The following is a 16,748-nucleotide window of genomic DNA, read 5'->3' on the forward strand; positions in this document are numbered from 1 at the left end:
GATATAATTAATGTTGATAACAATGATGGTGATAATGCTGATATTGAAAATATTAATGATGAAATTATTGATAAAAATGATAAAGATGGAAGCAACATTGATAACACTGATGATGACACTGATGGTAACGTTAAAGATGAAATTGATGATAGAAATGACACTGATGCCAATAAAGATGACAACGTCATAGATTGTAGTATCGATAATAGAACAGATGGAAATGGTGATAACAATGACAATGTTGATAACAATGACAATGTTGATAACAATGACACAGTTGATAACAACGACAATATTGATAATAATGACAATGCTGATAACAATGACAATGTTGATAACAATGACAATGCTGATAACAATGACAATGCTGATAACAATGACAATGTTGATAACAATGACACAGTTGATAACAATGACAATGTTGATAACAATGACAATGCTGATAACAATGACAATGCTGATAACAGCCATGATGTCAATGAAAACAAAAGCTGTGATGATCATGACGACCAAAATGACAAAAACAGTGATGATGAAAACACCAATGATAACATTATATATGATAAGGATGATGACAGCAATTATGATATTAATGATGATGGTCATGATACTAATGAAGCATATATCAATGACAATAATGATGACAATATTGACAACAATGATGATAATGATGATGTCAACTGCAATGACATTATTAATGAGAGATGACAATAATGATGAAATTGCTCATAATATTGGTACCATTGGATTAAATGATGTAAATAATGAACAAATTGAAATTCTAACCAACAATGTTGATGAAAGTAATTAATATAATTATGTTTTAGTTAAAACAAGAAGCCGTTAAACACAGAAAAACAAACTATATGTACATACTGTATGTTCTAATTTGTATAATGTATAAAGTATGCTTCATATAGGAGGTAGTCTACATAGGTGCTATGCAATTACCATAATGACCGACTATAATTAAATGTTAAATGTATTCTGGTCCTTAAGGTTAACTGGAAACTGAGGAAATTCGGATTAGGCCCTCCACGGACCCACAGCAGCCAGCAATGCAGTGCTTACTAGATCAGCACACACGCGTACATTTAGTCAAAATTTGGATGACACAAGAGTTTGATAAGTTCCATTGTAAATACAATCCAAGTATAATCCCACCTCCTATATTCTCCCAAATTCCAGCCAGCCCCCTGGGACTAAAATAAATAGTATTATAATATTTTGGCAGTATAATAATAATAATAATAATAATCGTTTTTTATATAGCACTTATTGCACTAATGCTTCAAAGCGCTTCACATTATTACTCCAGTCATTTTTTTGGGACCAAACACGATGGAAACATACTCCCATAATGCAGCTAGTAATCAGCGCAAAGTTGTGTCTTGATCTAAGTATAATTAGTGAATTTAGTGAATGAGGAACATGTTTGTTTCTGTACACTTATTCAGTATTCAATATCATATTCAATAATTCATTGTATTGTGTCTATTCTGAACACGACAGTATTATCGCAAGATTTTAAAGAATAAAATGAATCAATAGAATGTAGTTGATATCATGAATATTCATTAGCTAAGCATTCATGCAACAGTTTTACTTTATCTCTAAATGAACTAAACAAAAATAGATGGGAAAAACAAACATAATGCAAAAACAAGAGGTGGAGAGCTGAGGAGAGACAAGAGCAGTACAATAACCACTATCACTGGGAATTGTGTGCCCCTGCACTCCAAATAATTATTACAAATAACTTTAAAATATAGAAATGTTTATATTTTAAAAAAAAATAATTATTAATGTGTCCACATTAATGACATTCACAAAGACCGCTATTACCAATATCTTACATTCAGTTGGATTACTACACACCCCATCCAAAATTTAAAATTTCTACGGTAGTTACTGTAGAACTATAAATGCATACTACAGCTACTTATTATTCACAAGGTCTTGTTATTTTATTGCCCTATCATTATCTTCATCTATCAATTCCCATGGATTAGTAACGTTATGTTTAATTTCTGTACACTTTCAGTTTTCCTACAGCGTTTTCATGTTTATATCGTAAAATAGGTTTAATGTACAGTACATCAAGCAACTCTTCTATTGGGCCATTTTATTCTCATGATGCGAAAGTATTATGACAGCAATTGAAACAGAACTTTAGTAAATAGCAAGTATATAATTTCACCATACCTCATGTTGGTAAAGATTTACACAGTTACATAATATTTAAACTTCATACTTATAACTTCATGTTGATGGCAATTTTTTTTACATATTGCTCAAGAGTTAAGTTTCGAAAACAACACTACTTATTATATGGCGAATAGCAGTACTATGAGTAGCAGTACTATGAGCAACAGTATTTGGAGTAACAGTACTTGGACTACGGAGAATGTTACTGAGGTTTCAACAGAATTGTATACTGTAATCGCAACCACAATTGATGATTATACAGAGTACTACAACTATCAGTATAATGCCGTCTTTCAAAATGTACTTTTTATAATTGTTATATTTCTAATGATTATCGGTGGAATTGGAGTCATGGTTTTTATTCCATTGTGGGCTAACATTCAACGGAACTTTTATATCTGCAGAATAAGATGTCGTCAAACTAGAGGTGAATTTAACATACCTTCCAAAGATGTGCGTCAACAAACGGGAGAAACAATGCAAACAAGTGGACACTTGGAGGCAACAATTCCACAAACATTTGAAGAAAATGCTGAGATCTATGACATGGACAATCTAATAAGTGCCAACGATGATGAAGCTGCCCTCTATTGCGAAATGGACGAACAAAGATCTACAATTGATGCCGATTCCGAGTTCTACTGTGAAATGGACGTACAAAGATCAACAAGTGATGAGAATGACTATTTGGAACCAGTTTTCATTCTAACACAGTAATTTGTCAAAATGAATGAATTTGGTCATCATGTGAGCGGTAAATACTTTAAATTTTGCAATCTTTCATAAAAGTAAAAAAACAAATTGAGGCACATAATTTTATTTAAAATTCCTGTTTTTGTACGCAGTAGATGACAGTTGGTTTTCACACTATAAATCACAAAACTTTGTCCTAGTGCAAAATCGTTTTTGAAGATTTCATACTCTACCAGATTACATTTGGTCAGGGAGATATAAAATATAAATAAATATTATTTTCTTTAGATGCAGGGAATAATGTCTCCAGTGTAGCATAGCAAAAACCTATATATACAAAACAACCTTATTGCTACAAATTTCTAAAATTGTATAGCAAAAAATATAATACAAAACTATGTTTCTCGACTCAAAAATCAGTTTATTAGCAATATTGCTAATCAAAATTTTAAAATGAAATTTTTTCCAAAATGGCATGGTTGGTCAAACTTTCTGACCACACATTCAGTATGCTGCCCTCTATAGTTAGGTAAGGATAAACTTGTTAGTCTTAAGTCCCACAGTATCTGTATTTACAAGTTCAGTTTCATTTAGATGTTTTAATGAGAGTCAACAAGTTTCTGTTTACTTTCAAATGCGTTGTACGTGCAAATTTAAATCAAGTTATTATCGGCATCAATTTTGTAATCCCTAACTGTTAAATAATTGTCAATTAATTCATTGAATTTGATCTTATGTCTATCAATCAACACATGTCAATATTTACACAAATTATTGTCTATACAGTATGGGTAACAGTTTGTTCATTTTAAACTTTTCTAATATTTGGCTGTTTAGTTGTAAAAATAATTGTATTATTAGTAATTGATGGCAGAAGTAATAAAACAAATCATAACTAATGAAGTAAACATGATTAGACTGACAATAAACAAAAGTAGTTAACATTCAAACAAAAGTAGTATGTTAACATTTTAAACATTATCCAATAAATCAAAAGTGAAACTATAATTTTAATTACAATATGAAATGAATATTAAGTTTCTAAATACAAGAAATTCAAAACTCGGAAGTGATTTGATATAAATTGTCACCAGCATAGGATGCTGTTATAAGATTTAAATTATTTTGAAGAGATTTTGTATACAATTATATACCACTGCAATTTTCCATCTTTCTTTTGATGCCAAATGCTTACATAACAGCTCAAGAGTTGACTAGTCCTGAAAACAACAATACTTATAATATGGCGAATAACAGCACCACTTTGAGTAGCAGTACTATGAGCAACAGTATTTGGAGTAACAGTACTTGGACTACGGAGAATGTTACTGAGATTTCAACAGAGTTGTATACTGTAATCTCAACCACAATTGATGATTTTAAACAGGACTATGAGTACCTGCCCATCTTTCAAAATTTACTTTTTATAATTTTTATATTTCTAATGATTATCGGTGGAATTGGAATCATGATTTTTATTCCATTGTGGGCAAGAATTCAACGAAAATTAAAACGTCAACAACAACGAGCTTATTTCTACATGACAAGACGTCCAAAAACAAGCGCCGCCGGGATGAAACCTTCACAGAACGCTAGCATTATTTACGTGGGTAGATCAGGAAAGGAGACAAGAGTTAACTTCGCTGAAAGTATAGTACGAGATTCTGTTGTCAGTGATAGTGCACAGGCAAAAGATGATGAAACTCAGGTAGGCGATTTTGGAGGCGCTGTTAGTGACTTTGTCGAGACATGTCATGCTTTGGGTGCTTCCTGTGACAATGTACAGGTGTCAGATTCTGTGCTTGTTACTGGTGACGATGTTCAGGTAAGCGATTCTGTATGTGTTTCCAATGATGACGTTCAAATAGGCAATTCTATGTGTGCTGTTACCAACAACGTCCAGATAGGGGAATCTGTATGTGTTTCCAGCGACGATATCCTGATAGGCGATTCTGTATGTGTTGCCAGTGACGATATCCAGGTAGACGATTCTGTATGTGTTGCTAATGATGATACCCAGGTCAGCGATTCTGTATGTGTTGCCAGCGACGATATCCAGGTAGACGATTTTGTATGTGTTGCCAGCGACAATGTCCAAGTAAGCAATTCTATAATAAGTGATGTTAGCGATTCTGTGCTTGTTGCCAATGATGACTCAAATGCGGCCAATTCTATGTTTGGTGTTCCAGAAGTGGGAATTGATTTACAGGATTTTTTTTGATGTAATGAAAAATCTAACACTGATAAATGAAAGTGGTCTGATGATGATAAAGTTGAATCAACCATGATCCTCAATACTTTTTTTAAAACTGGCTGAAAACTATTATCAAATGTTAAATGGAGAAATTTGGAACTAAAGAGGGGTAGAACGTAATAATATATCAAAAACAAAAGTATTTATGATTTTTTTTTATCAATAACGACAATCTAGAAGAAACCCATTTTTTTAATAGAATAATCAATAATTATAATTAAAGACAATTATACCAAATTTACCGCATTAATACAGTGTAATTGGGTGTGGATTTGGCGTTGGGTGATTGGCGAGGGCCACGCCCAAGAGCTAGTGTTGGTATATTAATCTATTATGGATCAATTCAATATGATATTTAACCTAAGTAAGTTTGAATAATTTATTTCTAGAGCTCTGTCTACACTATCAAACTTTATGTGACAAAAAAATGTGATGTGCCCATATATGGACATGATGATGTTATATCACTACCATATTTGGATATAATCACTACCATATTTGGGCACATCACAGTTTTTTTGTCAAACTAGTTTGATAGTGTAGACAGAGCTTTAGTTGTCATAAAAACTATTGACATTTATATTATAATAATCTTAATTTAAGTCATTGTTCTGTTCACATGGATGTTAAAATTTAAATAAGTGTCTTACTTTATTAACTATTGAAGTGAATAATTTACAGAATACACTATTTTTACATGTTAAAATCAACAAAAACGTAAACAAAATATAGCATGAGAGCCCTTGAGAAAAAAAGCTGGCATCAGTTACTTAAACTAATCAGAAACTAAGTATCAACTAAACAGAATTTATTGGTTTTAGATGGTACACACGGTGAACACATTAACTTGATATTATCTGTTATTGAAATGATTGTAGTAAAAGGAGTTTTGTATATATACTGTAAGTATTATATATTATATTGTATATATATTATACACTGTTTTGCTCTTAGGCTAATGATATCACAGACATAAGAACTAGTTGTGTTTGCTACTGCGGTATACTGTAGTTATTATCAGCTAATAAGAGTAGTTATTACTACAGTGTGTTGGTATCAGTTACTATAGTACAGTACTCTATTACAGTATAATGATCCGAATATAATCTCATGCTAGAGTATAGTAATAATAATAAAATGAGACATAATATTTTGGTGGATAAATACTGTACAGAAGAATAGTAAATGCCATTTATTGGATTAGTAAACACGCATATTAATTAACTAAAAATTATGTAAAGTTGACATTAATAAAAATTCCATAATGAATCATTTGTTACATGCTCTATAATGTAAATACATATTTGTTTATTAAGTGTAATTTATAAATCTATCTTTTGTAAAGAAGGAAGGAAGCCATGGCCAGAATACACATTATGTTGTTTTTGATGATTGTTGAATTACCGGATTATATTGGTATCCAAGCACGAACACTTCCAGCTAAATTGAGTGACAACTTTGATGGTAATGAAGCAATGGACGCATTTCCTACTGTGGCTTCACATGCTACACATTATATTCCTGCTTTTATGACGCTAAAACCGACTGAACCATCGCAGGCAGCTACGAAACAGCCATCCAACACAACTACGCAACCATCACACACCACTACGCAATCATCACAAACAACTACGCAATCACCACACACAACTACAAAAAAGTCATCACGCACAACAAAAAAACAAAAGAAAGAAAAAAAAGATGAGAAAAAAGAGGAAAAAAATAATGAGCAAACGCAGGAACAGCAAGAACCGCAAGGAGAGGAAAGCAGTATACCAGAGCAACCAGTCAACCCTACAGTTGTAGCTGCAGCTAGTGTCGGAGGTGCAGCTGCGGCAACAGCCGTTGGAGTTGTGGTTGCGAAGAAACTATCTAAAAAGAAAAAAAAATTGGTTGATCCAAAATGTGTTTATAAATATGATAAAGACGAAGCTGGGCACACGCACGACGACCGCTATAAACCAACAGAGGGCGCCAGCACCAGCGGTGAAACTGCACCTCTGCTGTCTGGAAAATAAATTATGGACTAGAAAGACTATAAATAATCAGGACGTTGTTTTATCAGGAAAGCACTAAGGCAGATTTTAAAATGGTGGAAAATGGCCTTATTTATTAAAAAAATTAAAATAAGGTACAATTTATATGTAAATATATATTTATTGCAAGTGATTGGAATTCCAAAGTCCTGTTCAATCAACCACTTACTTCTCACATGACTAGATCTGTTTAATCATCCAAAAAAACAAGTTTCCCAATTAAAAAGTTTATGCTTAATAGGGAGGTTTTGATTTATTAAACTTAAATGCTATGTCATTGTGCGCATGCGGAGAAGTTAGAACATGCTTCGCCACTCTATTCCTCGATAGAGTTTTGGTGGACGATGACCCAATGGGTAGTTTCTAGGTCGTAGATCATAGGTCATTTCAAAACCAAAAGCTCCCTATCAGCAATGTTAAATCTTTCAATTTAATGTTTAGTCTAGCTAATGTGTATTTAGTGTGACTCTTAACTGAAATAATTATATAATTAATTTGTTGAAATCTCATTATTAGATAATTAAAACAAACTCATTTATTAATCATAGATGTAAAGCATCCATTAAATTTAAAATGACTTTCTTTAAATTGTAATTGAATCTGTAACTTTTATTTTTGTTCAAAGTGATTCATGCATTTAGTTTAACAAAAGTGTAATGTGCCCAAATATGGTAGTGATATACCCAAATATGGTAGTGATGTGCACAAATATGGTAGTGATATGCACAAATATGGTAGTGATATGACATCATCATGTCCATATGGGAACATCACATTTTGTAGTGTAGACCGAGCTTAAGTACCTCATTAAAATTAAATTCCTAATTGTGTCTAATACCAGTTACCAGTTTTAAAGATAAAATAATTTTGTTAATTAAGGTGTATCATAGAAAGTGTAATTTGAAGATCTTAATTAGATAATTAAGTTTATAATTAGTTTAAATTTATTCATTTAGTTTAGATTATTTCAAAATAAATTTGAAATGTAAAATTAAGACTTTTATTTTTTGTATATTAACTGATGGACTGAATTGAGTGGACTCAAAGACTGAAAGAAAGCACTGAATGAAACAATAGACTGAATGGACATATTGACTGACAATAAATGAACAGACAAATGGACATACCAACAGATGGTCAAGTAGACTGACCAATCAAATCAATCTCATGTACCTCTTAATTGTCAAAACGATTTTATTTAAATATGTTTTGACCCAAGGTCAAATGGAAATGATCTACTGTAGACACATGGACAAACAGAATAGATGATCTCAATAACATAATGTCATAAGAAAAGCGTCATGGAATAATTAATTGCAAATTATGGAATGCTGTACAGTAGGTTATTGACTATCATTGCTGGTTTTAATGACACCTATATCCTATTATTAGACAGACAAGCAGGAAGTAATTGTCTGCATATATCCATTCTTGCTGATAAATCAACAACATGAATTACCTTTGACTTCTGTGACTGTGAGGGTGACAGACAAAAATTCTATTTGAACATAGTAAGTGGAAGTGAGGAGTGGTTAGGACAAATGACTATCATCATACAAAAAGACCTGGATTCAGACGACACAAAGATGACTTAAATTTAAATATAATTATTAATATAAAATGATGATCTGTGTTGGGGAATTGGCGATTGGTTGGCGAAAATTGAAAATTTTAGACACGACGAGCGCCTTGTCTGCCTCATGCTGTCTACGGCGTCACACTAAAGTATAATCTCACCCCGTAATTTAGGCTGACTTCGGACACAAATACATTATTTATATATTGTTAATAATGAGTATAATTCCACCTCCTAATAAATAATCGCAACACTAATACCCAGGCTCTCATGGAACTATACTCTGTCATATACAGTGTATTGTATTTACACAAACAGTTAAAACTTCTTGAAAACAAGTACTTATTGGAATCATCATTGTCCAGGTGTAGAGGTGACCAAGAACAATGCAACAGGTAGCAGGTGGGAAGAAAACTTCAAGCACTAAACACAATGCAGTTTCACTTTTTAAGTTTCAATTGTCAATTTTAAGTTGTAAAGATTTGACCTTGAAATGAGGAAGTGTCCTACTGTTTGAATGGTATTACTCAATTTAAAATAATAACTACATTTTTCATAGTTTTGTAACTATTTCACGAAAGTGAATTGTTTCAATTTGACTTATCAAACGTTCTTTTCTAGCTAGTTTAACACGAGATACTATTCAGTACTTGGTTTCGTCCGAAACAAATCAATCTTCAAAGGATATTTTATCAAAAATGCATTATCTCTCGGTTATCAATCATTCTATATATCAAGGGAGATGTAAAACACCTCTCTGATCTATCATCAATGATTCAATCAATCTATCAATCAATCAACACATTGTATACATTAATTACATTGTTTTATCATTGTCCATATTATAACTGTAGCATGGATACTGTATAGGCCAATAATAAATATACTGATAAAAATGGGATTTTCAAAAAGCTGGCATGTCTAACAATTGTTACATTTTTCTTCTTTTTTTTAATCCTTTTTCTAACTTATTTTTCAAATCATTTACACTGTTTACGAGTCATTTTGTTTCAGTAATGTCTTGGGAATGTACTACTGTACTACCAGGGTAAATGTTACACCTCCTTGGATATATCACTACTTGTTTGTACATTATTGTTAAAAATGTTAATCAAATTGAATTGATTAATACTCATATTTGTGTACTCATTAATAACGATAACTAATTAGTAATGGGGCCTGTTAATATTATTCTAAAAAGTTCAAATGTTTCTAACGAATCTATGCATTGGACGACAGAGGACCTAATAAATACTGTAGATGATTGCAACTGATGCCAGCTGCTTTTTTTTGTTGGTTAAAATTAACTGTTTATTTTGTCATTTTATAAGTGAAAACATTAATTTTGTGTTTTTTTTTTCTATGGAAAAAGATTAACTATAAAATGGCCTATTCAAAGTCTGATTTTATTAATCATTTTTCATGTGTTTGGGGACAATCTTTAAAAGAAATAGTACAAACAATGGTCATAGTGACAAAGACATTTGTATGACCTCTCTTCTTTGACCTTCCACCGCAATAAAGAATGAACAAACTTGTTACAGACTGTAAATAATTGATTTGCAAAGAATGAGAATGGAAAAGAAAGACCTCATGAATATTCATGTTTCTAAACTTTCTATGCTGAAATGAAATGGCCTATAGGGGGATCATGGTTGATATTGTGTATCAGACCACGACGTGAATAATACAATGTTGTTATGGTAGAGTTTTGTCAAGCATCACAAAAACTTGATAATGAATATGCATGAGAGATTGTTATTACATACAAAGCAACTGAGATAGAAGTTTATAATCGTTGAATAAACAGCACAATTAGACAGGGAATTTACGCAATTCGTCTTCTAGTCTATGTAGTCTGCAGAGAACATGGCTGCAATAAGTTTAATTTTGTTTATTTGCTGTTTACATCTCACTGCAGCTCAAACTATATACATCGATCCATTAGAATTGGAGGTTTTAGAAGGTGGTAAAATCAATCTAGTATGTATAGTCACAAACTACAAAGATTCACATGTTCTACAGTGGCATAGAATTGACGGTCAATTGTCGGAGCAAGAACGAACAACTGTAACGTTGTTTGAGGGAAATGGACAGATAAACCTTGATATAACCTCCGTTCAGATTCAAGATGCGGGTATGTATTTTTGTAGCGTATACGATAAGGAACAAGAGACGTTGGCGGTTTCGCTCTCATCTAAGGTTACTGTTTTATTCCACACTCTTGAACTTTACCCTCTCTGTGCGTTTTCCCAATATCTTAATGAGCTTACGATTGGTACGCCAGTTCTGTTACGTTGTCAATATCCAGTACGCGATCAAAAAAACGGCACTTCTCTTGTTTGGGAAAAAGGTGATCAAGAGAAAGTGCATGGAAGACAATGGCAGAATTTGAACGAAGCGGACAAAATGGTTTACTCATATTTAAACTTCACGGCACATGAAGATCTTCACGATACCGTGTTCACATGCACGTATCACAACGAATCACGACGACAGGAAGCTAGTGTTTGTCATATAGGTCCTATAGGTGTTCATTTTGAGCCAAAGGTCGAAGTTTATCCTAGCGAAATTACTGTTAAACCTGGTGAAGAAATAGGTTTTAATTGCAGTGGAAGAGCTCAACCAGTTAACATCACATATACTTGGTATCTTAGTCCCAAAACTCAAGACATAACAACACGTTTGTTAAACAATGGACAAACGCTGCATCTAACAGACATATCATCAACGCTTTCTGGCAAGGAATTCACAGTCACATGCGAGGCAAGCAACAGTGTTGGAATCGGAATTTCTGAAGCAAGTCTACATATAAAAGAAACGGAATCATCAGACTCCATCTCATTTTCGTCTACTTTAGTCATCTTTCCGGTCATCATTGCTGTTACTACAGTGTGTTTTATCTTCCTGATCATCTTCATTATCTGTTATGTTTCATCAAAACGTACAAGTGGAAATTCTGAGCAAGAAACTTACGCCAACCCTATCGTTGAACTGCACAGTCCAGAAAGGTCAAATGTTCCCAGAGTGGAGGAAAACGCATACGCTATTGTGGATGAGGGAGGCCTAGTTGTGAAGCTTCCCACAGAGCCTGACGGAGCTTACGCTATCAAAACAGGCGAGTTTGTTAAAGACGATGTTGAACTCATTAAAAAGTGATCAACATGGACTATCTGACTCAATAGAATCTTTTTGAGGTTCGATTCTATAATTTTTAATATCAATGCAAATCTTATTAATGTATTTCATCAGAATTCATTTCGAGGTAACTACTTATTTGTCTCAAAATTTGTATCTGCGTGTTTGGTAGACTTCTGTCAGGAATGACAGCCATTTCAGAATGAATTCTCTTTATATAAATTTTGAATTAATATAGTTAAGAAATTATCATATTGTAATATAACAATGATAACATATGATGTTGAGCATCATTATTAAGTATATATTAATATTATTATTATATTTAATATTGCTGTCAAGTGTAGTTAATATCTAACAGCATCTACTAAAAAAAATGTAATGTTACATATAAACAATATTTATCAAAATATTATACAATATTGTAATTAGTGAATCAATTTATAATTTTAAATATATAATAGAAGAAAAATGTAAGATTTCAAGCCAGTGTATTTGATGGTTTCTTATCTTCAAACAAGAGACTAGCCTAGTAGCACCAAAAGTGATAGTAAATTGACCTAATTAGGCTATCTCATGATGATTTTTACCCCTTTGAAAAAAGAACTCCGCTCCCTGTAAAAATCCTGGCTACATCTAATTAATATGTAGGTACTGTACGCTTACATTGAGGGAGGACTAACAAGGTTCACCCAATCAGTGACTTGCAGGTTGGCAAGACCATTTTCCTCGGTGTTTCATTTAAAAATAAACATAAAAAATAGTTACAGTATTTAAAAGCAAAAGATATCACAATACCCAATCTAGGCCTCAATATTGTCTACTAAGACTTTGTGTGTGTTCTATATTGTTTTAAAATTTGTATTTATTTTTATCAATTTAAAAACACATTTTGTTATTGAAAAATTAAATAGAGATCACGTATAAATTGAAATCTATAGATTAGATATCTCACTTAAACAATATTAATAAATATATAGCAGAATAATGATTGGAATGATCATTGGTGAATACTTTCATTTACGTAATCTATTGAGTTTGTGAAATCATGGTTAACTTGTGCACAATAAAAATAGAAAACAAAATATTAGCTTACAATGCTAAGGTTTGTTGACGTTTAACTGTATAGAAATTATTGACGTCGTCGTGTGTTGACAGAAAGAGATATACAGACTATTCATACTCATTTTAAAAATAAAAAGGGCTTTGCGAAATACTTCAACAATAGATACAGTAGTAACCATGATTGTCAATTTTTTACCTTCAATGCATGGACAAATAAAACATAGATTATTTATAAATCTAAAAAAAAACTATTGACGTCGCATGTTGTCTGAAGGAGTGGTATAACTATTCAATACAGTATATCTTTTTAAAAATAAAATCCAAGTTTTGCAAAATACTTTATTATGTTCAAGAATGGGTAGAACCAATTGTCAATTTTATACCTTCAATGCATGGACAAATAAAACATCATAGATTATTTATAAATCTAAAAAAAAACTATTGACGTCGCATGTTGTCTGAAGGAGTGCTATAACTATTCAATACAGTATATCTTTTTAAAAATAAAATCCAAGTTTTGCAAAATACTTTATTATGTTCAACAATGGGTAGAACCAATTGTCAATTGTATACATTCAATGCATATACAATATAAACATCAAATAGATTATTTATAAATCTATAAAATAGAATCTATTGACGTGTGTTAACAGAAGGAGTGGTATATAACCTATTCATCTTTTTTGAATAATAAAATCCAGTCCAGCGAAATACTTGAAAGATTAAAGCATTTTAAAAAAATTGGTGGAACCATGATTTTCAATCGTGTACTGTACGATGTGACCCTTAGGGGAGAAGAATGTTGTTGAAAAGGTAACATCTAAGTCCACAGCGCTCTGATCTTCATAAAATAGCGCTATATAAATGTCGCATTACACTACATTACATTTTCATAGATTTATTCATAGACAAATAAAATGTTAAAGATATATTGTCCATCTAATAATTTTTTTTTGTGAAATAAGTTTTTTTATAGAAGTGAATAACTTGATTAAAGCTGAAAAATGGCATATTTAAAGTCTGATTTATTAATCTTTTTTTCATATTTTTGGGGGACAATACATCTTTAAACAGTTTATTTATAAATCTAAAAATTACAACAATGTTATTATCTAATTTAGATTTCAATTTTAGAACAAAATCAAAAACATGAAAGCAAAAAACGAGAGAGAAGACTGCCAGACAATAAAACTTTAGGGTGTTATTTACATCCAAATCTTTCTTTTTTTTGTCAACAAAATAATTAATACACTTGACATTTTGCCAAGTCATAACAATATATTATCAAGCCATGTTTGGATTTTCTTTTCCATTTCAAATCCATTTCACAGTTTAGCGTTATCTTTTTTCTTTGTTAATACAGTACTATAGTAAAAAAGAAGATTAACATATCGTGGCGCTCAGCTGTGGAATAACTTAATCATTAATTCGAAAAATTCCAATACCCTTAAATATTAAAAGACAATGTGTAATATATATATATTTTTTAATTTTTTTTATTTTAACCTTGATTTTAATTTTTATTTATAATACTTTGTTACGATGTTATACAGCCTTGTAGAGAACACCTTTCTGGTGAACGAGTTTTTTCCGATGTAAAAATAAAGATGTTATTATTTTATTCTATTTGCATATAGTACACTATGAGATACCTGTAATGTGATTCCTGAAGGCGGATGCCCTCCGCACGAACTCTCCAGATTTTGCAGTACTCATCTTTAAAATGTTTGTGATGTAGATCTTTGGAAAATAATTAAAAAGCTGTTTACCTATTTAAAAAAAAATATAAAAAAATAGTTATTTAAATTTTTTTTGTTAATCATTTAATCTACTCACTTCTTCACGAGAAATTTAATTATTTTATTTGTTGTATATTTAACTCATTGAGTGAGTCAGCACAGCAGTGATATAACACACCACATGCCAATGATGTATGCAGCCCCTATTATTAGGAGCAGAGACCAGGTTGCGCTAGGCTTTTGATATGGGTACTTTTACAATTGCTTTGCAGGTTGAATATCGAAACATAACCAAAATCGCAAGGATATTTGAAACCCATAAAGCACAATCCCATGGATCTATATTTCAATAAAACTATTGAAAATGTAATAAATATCTACCGAATATCAGTTTCATAAAATAGTGTAATTCTTTGGATATTATTTCAATTGGGAAAAATCTGGCAAAGGTTAAAAATACCGTAAAATTTATGAAAAACTTAAACAATTTAATGTTAATATCAAAATGAAAGGTTTTAAATCCAGTATACTGCAACAACAATAAAATAGGCTTTTAAAATTGAACTGAACTAAAAATCATGTTTAAACCTAAAATACTGCACCTTTAGATGTATTGAGTTAAGAATTTTAAAGGAAGTTATTCAAACATTTAAAAAAGAATGATTAAAATAATGAAATTCACATAATTTTGTTCTCTAAATTTAACTGTTGGCTAAGCCGCAAATTGTGTAATATATAACTATGTGCAATTCGAACACATTGAAAACTACATATTTCGCACTATGCAATTTGAAACTATTATTTTACCAGTTTGTACAAATGCTACAAATTGCGCAACAACATAAAGCTCTGTCTACACTATCAAACTAGTTTGACAAAAATGTGTGATGTGCCCAAATATGGTAGTGATATGACATCATCATGTCCATATATGGGCACATCACATTTGGTTGTCACATAAAGTTTGATAGTGTAGACAGAGCTTAACTTAACCATACTTACGTACTCACTTAGTTGTTATAATATAAATTATGTAAACTTCAAGGTTTGCATTAATAAAAGTTTTAAATCGTTTCAGCCAAATTTATAGGTGAAATTTTGTTTGGTCATCATGACTAAGCAGTTTTTAGGTATGTCATGTGCATCATGTATCACACTAGCATACTACAGGGTTGTCAAGTACCATGAAATGTATGTGTAATTTTACAGACATTTTTAGTCAATTATGCAAATACGGAAATGAAAATAAAAACTTCGGAAACATACAAACTAAATGATTTTTCCTACAATGATTGGATCTCCTCTGGTAAAATACAATAATTTATGGATGGGGAAAAACAACCCACACCACAAAAAGCCTTGCTTCAGGGTTTTTGCAATCGCACAAGTTTAGATTCATGATGCATTAAGTTTAAGTGACCACATTAATTAAACAAACATAGCTGTCAAGTCGAAAAGCCATTTCAATGACTGTTGAATTAAAAGTGCAGCATAAATATTGAAATTCTATATAACTATACTACAAAAATTTGTCATCTTCTTCTTATTTTATTAAGTGTAAAAGTGTAGCCTATGCCCCCTTGCTATGGAAAGCGGAGGAGGGTCATCAGGAAAGCAGACACACAGAGCACAGACAGACTTGACAGGAGGGGAGGGCTCACTCACTTCTTAGGCCTAGCCTAGCCTAGACTAGATTTCTAGGCCTAGCCTACTAGAGGCCTAGGCCTAGTACTAGTAGGCCTAGTAGCTAGACACCAATTTTACCTCTTAATACAATTCATAATAACAAATGCAATAGTGCAAATGTATCACCTTATTAAAATGATTTAATTTGAATAGCCCTACTAGGTTAGGCTAGTAGTAGTAACCTAAGTAAACAAATAAATAATGTTGTGTACCTGGAAGAAACATATGTGAAACACAATCAAAGAAGATAGTCTGCTCAAAACAAACAGCGACCTCTACAGATTGTAATTGTTCATGCAGCCAGCAAAGACTGACCTAATAATGTTATACATTACAAAAAAACATATTCAACA

The 16,748-nt window shown here is 31.7% G+C and overlaps 3 protein-coding genes across 3 annotated transcripts in view; 2 read left to right on the forward strand and 1 right to left on the reverse strand.

Moving 5' to 3' along the window:
• Positions 1 to 16,640, reverse strand: part of LOC144847452 (glutathionyl-hydroquinone reductase YqjG-like) — a 71,302-nt gene extending 54,662 nt beyond the window's left edge. The window contains exons 1-2 of the mRNA XM_078703826.1: positions 16,608 to 16,640; positions 14,623 to 14,739 (exon numbers count right to left, since the gene is read on the reverse strand). Coding sequence (XP_078559952.1) covers positions 14,623 to 14,739; positions 16,608 to 16,620 — 130 coding nt within the window. The 5' untranslated portion in view covers positions 16,621 to 16,640. The remainder of the gene's footprint in view (positions 1 to 14,622; positions 14,740 to 16,607) is intronic.
• Positions 4,367 to 5,570, forward strand: LOC144848736 (uncharacterized). Its single transcript, XM_078705602.1, has 2 exons — positions 4,367 to 4,726; positions 4,805 to 5,570. The coding sequence occupies exons 1-2, from the start codon at positions 4,370 to 4,372 to the stop codon at positions 5,120 to 5,122; spliced, it is 675 nt and encodes a 224-aa protein (XP_078561728.1). The 5' UTR covers positions 4,367 to 4,369; the 3' UTR covers positions 5,123 to 5,570.
• Positions 5,830 to 8,026, forward strand: LOC144848216 (uncharacterized). The gene is made up of 2 exons (XM_078704928.1): positions 5,830 to 6,057; positions 6,501 to 8,026. The coding sequence occupies exon 2, from the start codon at positions 6,514 to 6,516 to the stop codon at positions 7,171 to 7,173; it is 660 nt and encodes a 219-aa protein (XP_078561054.1). The 5' UTR covers positions 5,830 to 6,057; positions 6,501 to 6,513; the 3' UTR covers positions 7,174 to 8,026.
• Positions 16,641 to 16,748: the final 108 nt, after the last annotated feature.

Source organism: Antedon bifida, chromosome 7, assembly GCF_963402885.1.
Source record: "Antedon bifida chromosome 7, ecAntBifi1.1, whole genome shotgun sequence".
NCBI lineage: Eukaryota > Metazoa > Echinodermata > Crinoidea > Comatulida > Antedonidae > Antedon > Antedon bifida.

Coding starts and splice junctions, on each gene's coding strand:
- LOC144848736 (XM_078705602.1), top strand. CDS start 4,370: ATGATTTTTATTCCATTGTGGGCAAGAATTCAACGAAAATTAAAACGT. Junction 4,727..4,804: donor TTACTGGTGACGATGTTCAG/GTAAGCGATTCT, acceptor AACAACGTCCAG/ATAGGGGAATCTGTATGTGT.
- LOC144848216 (XM_078704928.1), top strand. CDS start 6,514: ATGGCCAGAATACACATTATGTTGTTTTTGATGATTGTTGAATTACCG.